Source organism: Vombatus ursinus, unplaced genomic scaffold (assembly GCF_900497805.2).
Source record: "Vombatus ursinus unplaced genomic scaffold, bare-nosed wombat genome assembly UNPS02014832.1, whole genome shotgun sequence".
NCBI lineage: Eukaryota > Metazoa > Chordata > Mammalia > Diprotodontia > Vombatidae > Vombatus > Vombatus ursinus.
The window spans coordinates 61,713,410-61,723,556 of record NW_020954610.1 but is presented as its reverse complement, the minus strand read 5'-3'; the positions used below and the strand labels follow the sequence as shown (position 1 = coordinate 61,723,556).

The window sequence follows — 10,147 nt, the reverse complement described above, 5'->3', positions numbered from 1 at the left end:
ACATTTATTTTTCCAAATGAACATTATTTTTTTTATCAAGTTCTATAAAGTACCCCTTTGACAATCCAACTGGACTATATAACATTAGAAGTATATATTAACTTTGGTAATATTGTCATGGCACAGCCCAGTCATGAGCACTGAATATTTCTCCAGCTATTTAAGTTGTTCTTTCTTTCTTTTCTTTCTTTCTTTTTTGTAGGCAATGGGGTTAAGTGACTTGCCCAAAGTCACACAGCTAGTAAGTGTCAAGTGTATGAGTCCGGATTTGAACTCAGGTCCTCCTGACTTCAGGGCCGGTGCTCTATCCACTGTGCCACCTAGCTGCCCCCTGTTTTTTATTTCTTTAAGGAGAACTTTGTAATTGGGTATTTTTGATACGTAATTTTGTGAGTGGCAGTGTGTTATTGTGAATAGAAAGATGGCTTTTGATAGAAACTGATTTGGGTTCAAGTCCTGCTTCTTTGAGCTAGTCACTTAACCTCTCAGTGCCCCAGGCAACTTTGTAAGACTGTATTTTAGAGAAGGTATGATATGTATTGCTAAAGGGAATTGCTCATTAGTAGTTCCTTATAGGTCTGGTCCATTTAATTTCATATTTCATATTTTAGAGAGAAAATACAGCTAACATCAATTTTTAAAAATAGAACTCCCATCACATAGCATGGAACAGTTTCAGAAACTCTGTGTTTGAGGATGAATGACTCCAAAAGCTATCTTACTTGAATGAGTATAAGAAATGTACAACGGACCAGCCTGGAATTAGCTACTGTGCCACCTAGTTGCTCTAGTAAAAGATAACAATTAAAAGCTAAGAATACCAGACAATAAGCATTTACTAAGACCTACTGGGCGGCTAGGTGGTGTAGTGGATAGAGTGACAGGGCCCAAAGTCAGGAAGACTCATCTTCGTGATTTCAAGTCTGACCTCAGACACTTACTAGCTGTGTGACCCTGGGCAAGTCACTTAATTCTGTTTGCCCCCGTTTCCTCATCTGTAAAATGAGTTGGAGAAGGAAATGGCCAACCACTTTAGTATCTTTGGCAAGAAAACCCCACATGGGGTCACAAAGAGTTGGACATGACCAAAAACGACTGAACAACAACAACAAAGCACCTGCTAAATGCCAGGCACTGTGCCAAGTGCTAGAGAGAAAAAGAAAGGCCAAAAAATAGTCCTTGCTCCTAAGAAGTTCTCAGTCTAATGGAGGAGAAAACATGGAAACAAATATATGAAAACAAGCTATCTTCAAGATAAATTGGAGAATATCAATAAAGGGAAGAAGACATTAGCATTAAGGGGGATCAGGAAAGGCTTCTTATAAAAGATCGAATTTTAGTTGGGATTTGAAGGTAGCTAAGAGGTGGGGATGAGGGAGAGTATTCCAGGCATGGGAGACAGCCAAGGAAGATGCCCAGAATCTGGAGAGGAGTGTGTTGTGGGAGAAAAATCAAGGAGGCCATTGTTACTAGATCTCAGAATACAGGGCTGGGAGTAAGGTGTAAGAAAAACTGGAAAGGTAGGAGGAGCCAGGCTATGAAGGGCTTTGAATGCCAAACAAAAGATTTTTTTTTTGATTCTGGAAGTAATAGGGAGTCACTGGAGTTTATTGAATAGGGAGTTGACTTGAACATTGAATATCTGAACATTAGGGAGATTAATTTGACAGCTGAGTGGAATATGGAATGGGAGTGAGGAGAGATTTCAGGCAGGGAGGCTAACCAGCAGGCTATTGCAATAGTCTAGGTATACAATGATAAGGGCCTACACCAGGGTGGTATCAGTGTCAGGAGAGAGGAGGGTGTGTATTCAAGCAGTGTTATGAAGATGCCAATCAGGGCTTGGCAATGAATTGGCTATGGAGGGTAAGAGTGAGGAGTTGAGGATGACCGCTAGGTTGCAAGCCTGGATGACTGAGAAGATGGTGGTGCCCTTAATAGTAATTGGAAAGTTCAGAAAGGGGTATTCATTCCAAACAAAATAGCAGCAAAATTAAAGAGGCAGACTGTTATAGTGCAAAGACACTGAATTTGGAGTCAGAGGACCTGGGGTCAAAATCTAATGCAGCCATGTCTTGTGTGACCTTGATAAACTGCTTAATCTTTCTGGGCCTCAGTTTCCTTAACTGTAAAATAAGGATGTTGGACTTGATTGGGGTGGAAGGAGCATGAACTTGGTCAAGAAAGGTGTCAGCAGTAGAATGTCAGAAATAGATGAGGTACATGGATATGAACAAATGTCCAGGTCTGAGCCTCTAGTTAGAAGCCTTTCTAGTCAACTAATTATAGTTGTTTCCTTCACCAGACCTAGGTATTCAGAATGGCTCAGACCTGGACTTCTCTGTTACACATATATATCAGAGAGTGGTCTGCGTTGGGTGTGAAGCTTTACATTCTACTTAGCAGGGTAGCAAAGGAAGCACAGGATATACCTTGAAGATGCTGTGGAGCTGAACCTTACAGGCCAAGGGAATGATGATTTTGGTAAAAGGGAATGATCCAAGGAAATGGTCATTTAGTCTTTGGAGTACTGGGTGGTTTTTTTTAATTACACAATTTTTCAATTAACAAGCATTTACTTCCTCTCTCACTCACTTCCTCCCCTTCCTCCACGGAAATAAACAACAAGACCTTTGTAACAAATATACAGCATAGTCAAACAAAACAAATTCTCAAATTACCAGTGTCCAAAAAAATGAGTGTCTCATTCTGCACCCTGAATCTATCCCCTCTCTGTCAGGAAGGAGGTGAATAGCATGCTTCATTGTCATTGTTCTGGAATCATAGTTGATCATTGCATTGATCAGAGTTTTTAAGTCTTTAAGTTTTTTTTTTTTTTTGGTACAATGTTGTTATTACAGTATAAATTTTTCTCCTGGTTAGGCTGACTTCACTCTGCATTAGTTCATACAAATCTTCCCAGGTTTTTGTGAAACTATACCCTTTTTCATTTCTTACAGAATGATAGTATGCTGGGTGCTTTTAAAATACCAGGTAGTCAATACCTGGCTCCCAACCAGCAAGAGTTTTCCTTGGCTTTGTTGTTTATGTAATTTTGTGGTTGGGTGTAGGAGCACTTGAGTGTTGACTCAGTTGGCTTGGAACTCTGTTACAAAGGGATTTATGTCTTTTATAACCAGGATAGCAGTGAAGGGAATAAGTGCCAGGAAATAATGTGGGAGAAACAATAGCTTGAATGAAAAGGTGATTTGCCTGGAGCAATACATAACTCTGAGCAGTGAGAGGGTAATAAGGCCTGATTTTCTTGTTGGTAGGTGGCAAAGCACTGGAGGTATTGTGATTGTGCATGGTTTGGTTTTTTGTTTGTAGAGAATATCTATACTTTGATCTTGAAGGTGGAGAAGAAGTTCTGCCCAAAGTATAAAATTAATTGAAGTCTATCGTCAGAAATTATCTGGTTGGGGAACCCATAGAGTTGGGTTTTGGTGGTGAAACCATACATCAATGGAGTATCTGGCTTCCAGGATCCAAATATAGGTTTGATTTTCAGCAACGATTTCTCACAGGTAATATATTTTATATTTGTGTGGTGGAGAAGTAAGTATATGGTTATAAATATGCTTTTCCCTTGCTAGACTGGGATAAGACTATACTTCTCATTATGTGGGAGGCATTAGTAAAGGGCCATTGTGGCCCAGGGTTGATGTTGTATTAGATTTTTACCTCAAGGTAACAAAGACTTGATTGGCTTCAGAGGGAACATTAGAAAATATTATTCTTTTGCAGTAGATTACTGAGGTGGAATGGTTAAGCAAGATTCACTTGTAATATGAAAAGACAAGTAGCGCTCTGCAAATCTCAGGAAATACCAAACATCCTTGAAAGGTCACAAAATACATCAGTTTTGGGTTACATTTACCTTATATGGATCCTTTTGGATACTGCTAAAAGATGATATACTCTAAGATATAGTAATTCAATTCAATACAATGCACATATTAAGCACCTACTGTGTGTTAAACCCTAGGTAAGATATAAGGTTTAAATAAAACATAGTCCCTGCCCTCGTGGAGCCTATAGCTAGTAAGGTGGACACTCATGCAAATAACTATAGTACAAACAAATGGATAAATACATCAGGAAGGTGCCAAGTGAGTTCCAAGTGGGAAGGTGGAGGGAGAGTGTGGAGAAGTGAAGCAGAAAAGACTTCCTGGAGGAGGTATCATTTGAGTTTGGCTTTAAAGGTTGGTAAGAATTTATCGGGGGCAGCTAGGTGGCATAGTGGATATAGCTCTGGCCCTGGAGTCAGGAGGACCTGAGTTCAAATCTGGCCTCAGACACTTGACACTAGCAGTTGGACCTTGGGCAAGTCACTTAACCCCATTGCCTAGCTTCCCCCACCCCAAAAAAAATAATTTATCAAATGGGAAGAGGGTTCAGGAAGAGAGGGGAGAGAGCATTCTAGGCATAGGGAATAGTGTGGGCAAAAACAGAGTCAGGAAAGCATAGGAAGTCTAAGAGAATAGTTCAGCATGCTATTTGGAAAGACATCATTCTCAATCTCCTTTTCTATGAATGTTTTGTGTATGTATGCTTGTATTTTTGTAACAACAAAAATTTCCTATAGAAAGGAATTTTCTGGTAGATTATATGGGTTTTTTTTGGGAGGGGGACTAGGAATTTTCCAAAACAATCAAGTTATATTTTAACCTTTTGCATTTGATATACACCTCTATTTTCAAGGAGAAATCTGTGCATGTGCGTATGTGATTTACTGGGTTTAATAAATGCTATTGTCATGATTGAAAGATCTTTGGGTTTCCACAGCAAAGAGTATTCTGGGAAGCAGAATCCATTTGAATCCCCCATTTTTTTTTTTTTTTTGCTGGTCTGGGAGACAAATGAGCAGAAATGAATAGGGAACATGATGAAGGAATGTCAGAAGGGCAGAAAAGGAGATGAATGTGTTGAAAATGGGGATATGATAAAGGGAGAAAGGAGATGTAATTGGAAAGAATGGCAGGAGAATGAGGATGTAACACAAAAGGGGACAATGGGGGCTATGAAGAGTGGATGTGATGGGAGATATGTTAAGGGGTTATATGATGAGCAGGGAGGAGATAGGATCCTTGATGGAGGGCGATAGAGTAAATAGTGGGGCAAAGATAGAGAGGGTGATGGAAAGAGGAGGAAGAATATAATTTGGGGAGGATGGGGGAGAATGGAAGGCATGTTGGAGAGAACCAGACAAGTAATTTAGGACATGATGGAAGGATGAGGGATATAATACAGGGAGGAAAAGGAAGAGAAGAATGGGAGAATACAGAGATGAGGGGATATAAAGGAAGTTTTGTACCTCTAGTTTACTTGTAACAGCTGGTCCTTAGATGCACTTATGGAACTTTGGGAAGAGAAAACTTGGGGAATGACCAGAAAGGGCAAGCTGGAAACTGTGTAGTGAAAGGCAAGAGCCCTTAACAAAAAGTCTAGCATTTGGGGTGAGGGAATTAGGGAAAACTCTGGGAATAAGGGAAGATGATTCTAGGAGTATATCTGGGATCTGGGGAAAGGTTTTTGTTGGAGAGGGGTAGGTCTAAGAGAGGGGAAAAACGCCCAATTGGTAGGGCCAGGATTAAGGAGAGAGGTACTCTAGAGGAGGTGTAGGTAGAGAATGGGGTTAGGGAGTTGGCAAAGGGAAGACGGGTCTTTGGAAGTAAGCTGGGGGAGGGGAGAGACTAAAGATTTCCTATAAGATCAGAGGGGGAGGGGCTCATATAAAAGCTTCCAGACCAGTAATGGAGGGATCCATTCCCCTGGCAACTAGAACCCTTACTCCATAGCAACAATAATTACAATTGTTAGGGGGCTGGTTTCTGAGGGGGTAGTAGGGCCTGACAGAATGGGGATAATGGGAAGTACACGGGAGGGGGTGCTACGAATAAGGACAATGGTAGAGCTGGCAGTGAAGGCCGGAGGCAGGCAGAGGGGTGGAGGCTAGAAGGTGTTAAGAGTGAGGAACTTGAGAGGGGCTGGCAGAAGGCGTATAGGAGGATGGGACTGTCAGTGGGGGCGTTGAGGAGGCTAACAGAGAGGGTGTTGGAGGTGAGGCCTTGAGGGAGAGGGTTAGTAGAGAGGGTGGGGAAGGGCTAGCAGAGGAAATGTTGGAAGAGGGGATCTAGAAATGGGGGCTGCGAAAGAGTAAGGTATGAAGTTAGGTTTGCCTTGAGGAGGGGAACATTTCTTCCCAGAGGGTTGTCACTACGAGGAGGGGAAGCAGTCTCATTGGTAGAGGTGGGGGTCAGATTCCGTGGAACGCCCGTGGAGTGTCCTTCCAGTGGGGGGGCAAGAAGCGGCGGGCAAGGAGATGAGGTTCTGTCTCAGGAGCCGGAGGGCAGTCCCTGTGTGGGGCCAATAGGGCCGGTCAAACTGACCCTGAGTATGACCAATGGGATCGGACAAGGGGGTGGGCTTTATCCTACAAGGCCTATAGAGCCAGTGGAGGGCGGGGCGTCAGAATGACGTTGAGTGGAGGGCCGCTGCTTGGCCGGGTCTTGCAGCTGAGAGCCGCCCCCGCCCCCGCCCCTGCCCCTGGCGCGGCCCAGGGACCCCAGGCCCTGGAAGCTGCAGCCAAACGCTAGGGGCCCGCCCCCTCCTTTCCATCCCCCTCCCACCCCTCACCTCCCATCTCCCCATCCAGAGAGCCCAGTACCAGGTTCTAGACTCCTGCTTTTATCCACTTATTTCAGGACCCTCACCCCCCCCACCCCGCCCCATTCCAGGACTACCTCCTTCTCCTCCCATCCCTGGAGTCCCCTTTCCCCCGCCCCTTTCACTTCGCCTCATCTCCCCTCACATCCTGGAAACACGCCTAAATCCTTGCTCCATCTCTTCTTTCTCATTATGGAACAGAACAGCGGCCTTTTCCCACTTCAGCACCAAGAACAGCCCCTCTTTCTCCAGTCGCAACCCATCTACCTGTCTCTCTCTCAGCAGGACTCCCTTCCTCTTTCCCAGCCTCTCTCTCAGCCCCAGCCCCTTTCTCAGCCCCAGCCTCTTTCCTTGTCTATTCCCCAACCTCTGTCGCTACGTTTGAACCAGCCCCTGTTTCTCTCGCAGCCTCTTTCACAGCCTTTGCCCCTCTCTCAGTCTTTGTCTGTTTCCAAACCCTTATCCCTTTCCAAATCTCTATCCCTCTCCCAATTTCTGTCCCTTCCCCTCTCCCAGGCGCTGCCTCTCTCCCAGCCCCTGTCCCTGTCCCTCTCCCAGCCTTGGCTCTGGTCTGGGCTCCAACTGCCACCTTCACTGTTCTTGCTGCTGCTGCTGCTCTTTGTGCTGTGCCCAGGGGCTGGTGAGTGCAGAAGCAGAGAGGCATTGGAGGCTAGAAGGGGGTTTGTCCTGGAAGAAGGAAAGCAAGGAGAAAGGGGAGGGAAGGAAGAGTGAGAGAGGAAGGGGAGGGATGAAGAAAGGAATGAGCTAGTTATGAAACGGGGAAATCAGATTGGGAAAGAGATATTGAAGAGACAGGAAACTCCCGGGGATAGAGGGGCTGTAAAAGTGGGGGCTACAGGGTCGGGAGGTGGGATACAGTGTGAGGGGCAAAGGCTCTCTGTATATTGTGTTTTCCCCCATCCCTCATTCCTGTTGCTTGCTTTCTCAAATAGGGGTTATCATCACTGGGGATAGGGGTGAGAGGAGAAGATGCCATTAAGTAGTTTCTCGATTTTGCCATTAAAGTCTGATGAGGGAAGCTCTAGCCTTTGTCCTTGGGAAGCCTCCAGTCTGATTCTTGAGACAGGAAACACATAACATAGATTTAAGAGAGTAGTTTCCAAGAAACATGTTTTAAATGTAAAGAGATACAGGACAAATCCTATTATAACTGACTGAGGGAATGTTCAAATTCTTTATCTGTACTGTATCTTTTCCTTATAAAAGAATATTGCTTAAAGTAAGTTGAATGTCTCAGATAATTGCAAAAAAAAATTAGTATTACCATCAGGTGATTGCATTTCTAATTTCCTTTAGAATCAGAAGATTTTGAAGTTGGAAGGAATCTTACAGATAATCTAGTTTAACACCCTTAATTTACAGATTAGCCTGCCGAAGTGCTAGGTAGGTTAAATGACTTGACTGAACACATAATGAATTAGTGGAAGGGCTGGAACAAGAACACAGGTCTCTCAATGTCTAGTCCAGTGGTCTTTTATAAGTACACCATGTTGTCTCCAACAGTAGTTCTCTGTCTGGGACACAGACTAAGACAAAGGCAGTGAAAGGGCCAATTTCTAACCACTAGACCACCAGGGATCATGTGCACACTATGTCTGTGCATGAGATTCTCTTATGGAAAAACATCACTCTTGTGCCTTCTGCTTGTGCTCTGGGTCCAATCAGGTTGCAGTATGAGACTTATATGGAAGGTGAGTGGACTTGGTGAGGTAGGATAGGGTCTGGAGCTACAAGTCCCAGGTAAGAGATAAGAGATCTTATATTGTACTTGCTGGTACAAGATCTCTCCTTGTACTGCTGCGATAGCTATCATAACCCTTTTCTGTTGGTCGGATGTACTTAAAGAGTAGAGAGAAATATTCAGGGAATTGAAGTAAGAAGTCTCAGTCAGGGAAGCCAGAGGAAATGCAAAAAATGTACAATTCCACCCTTGTGACTCATCTAAAAGACATAGAGGAAAGAACAATGGACCCAGAGAAAGACTCCTAGGACATGTTTGTTCTAGCTGTATGGCTGTGGGAAAGAATAATAATGATACACTGCTTTGAGGAAAAAAATATTGTAAACCTTGAAGTGTACATAAATGAGTTATTATTTTTGGTAATGAGAGTTATTATTTTTTGTCCTTAAAATTATAAAAGTGCACTTTCTTTTCTTTTATTCTCATTCATGTTTTTACTATTATGATAAGTAGTGAAAAAAAAAGTCCACATCATTGAACTGAAGCAGTGGAGGCCTTCCTGGGGGTGCCTGGGGTTACCTCAGCTGCTGCATTTACTCCAACTTGGATTTATACATTAAGGTATAGGAAAGATGGATATAGTTGGGGGAGGGGGAAGAGCTTCACTCGCTAGTCTTACCATAGGATCAGAGGATTTAGAGCTTGAACAGATGTTAGGGTCCAATCCTTTCATTTTACAAAGATGGAAACTGAGGCTTAGAGGTTAGGTGACTTATCCAAGGTCAAACAGAATAAATAGAATTCAAATCCAGATTCTCTACACCCCTTCAAACTTCTATTGATGTTCAAGGACTTTAATTGGAAATAAATGCTCTATGGCAACATGTTACCTTTTCTCTCTCTTATTTTTCTTTTTTTGGAAACTCAAAAATTAATTTCATTCCTAAACCAAATTTATTGAGCCACTGATTGAAGTATGATTAGAGGCACAGAGTATTGTTCGAGGACAGGGAAGAATGTATTTAACTAGAGACTTGCTCACTTGATCAAGACAATGTTAAATTAGAATAATAGGGGAGAGAGAAAAAATGCCAAGTTTCTGTTAAATCAGAAACTTGGAGGATAGAAAAATAGTAATTGTGGAAGAAATGCACAATAATTTACAAGATAGCCAGAAATGGTGTTTGTAATGCTACTCATGGACTCAGATGTCTATATAGAAAATAGTATGAGTTAGAAACAAAAGGAAAGCATAGTGGTAGATCATTTCATTGAGGATAAAAGGAGAGGGCAGCAAGTAGTGTTGTTGTTGAAATATATAACAGACTTCCAGACCAGATGAAGGATATGGATCATACCTTTACAAAATAGATCACAAAAACTGGCACAGAGGCAAGGTATGGAAATGATGGAGAATTTCACATTTCCCAGTCTCTTTTGGGAGTTTTATTCAACTAGAAGTAGAGCATTTGATAAATTCTTGAATGATTTGCCAACAATTTGATTTATCAGAAAGTAGAAGAAGTAAAAAAGGATACTGTTTCTTTGGGCCTTATTCTGATTTGTGCAATTTGGTGACTTGAATCAGAAGTCTGCTATTTTGTACCTGTGTGGCACTTAGCATTTCTGAGCCTTGGTTTCCTCCTCTGTAAAACAAGGGGGTTGGTTTAGAGGATCCAAGGTCCTTCCAGTGTTGCATCCTAGGATCCTATAATTTTCTTGTCTTATATCTTCTTCTTCTTCTTCTTCTTCTTCTTCTTCTTCTTCTTCTTCTTC

General features: G+C 42.6%; 1 protein-coding gene across 1 annotated transcript in view; it reads left to right on the top strand.

Annotated features, from left to right (window-relative positions):
• The first annotated feature begins 6,476 nt into the window (after positions 1 to 6,476).
• TMEM8B (transmembrane protein 8B) overlaps positions 6,477 to 10,147 on the top strand; it is a 72,784-nt gene continuing 69,113 nt past the window's right edge. Inside the window, exons 1-2 of the mRNA XM_027839387.1 lie at positions 6,477 to 6,572; positions 7,186 to 7,309. Coding sequence (XP_027695188.1) covers positions 6,477 to 6,572; positions 7,186 to 7,309 — 220 coding nt within the window. The remainder of the gene's footprint in view (positions 6,573 to 7,185; positions 7,310 to 10,147) is intronic.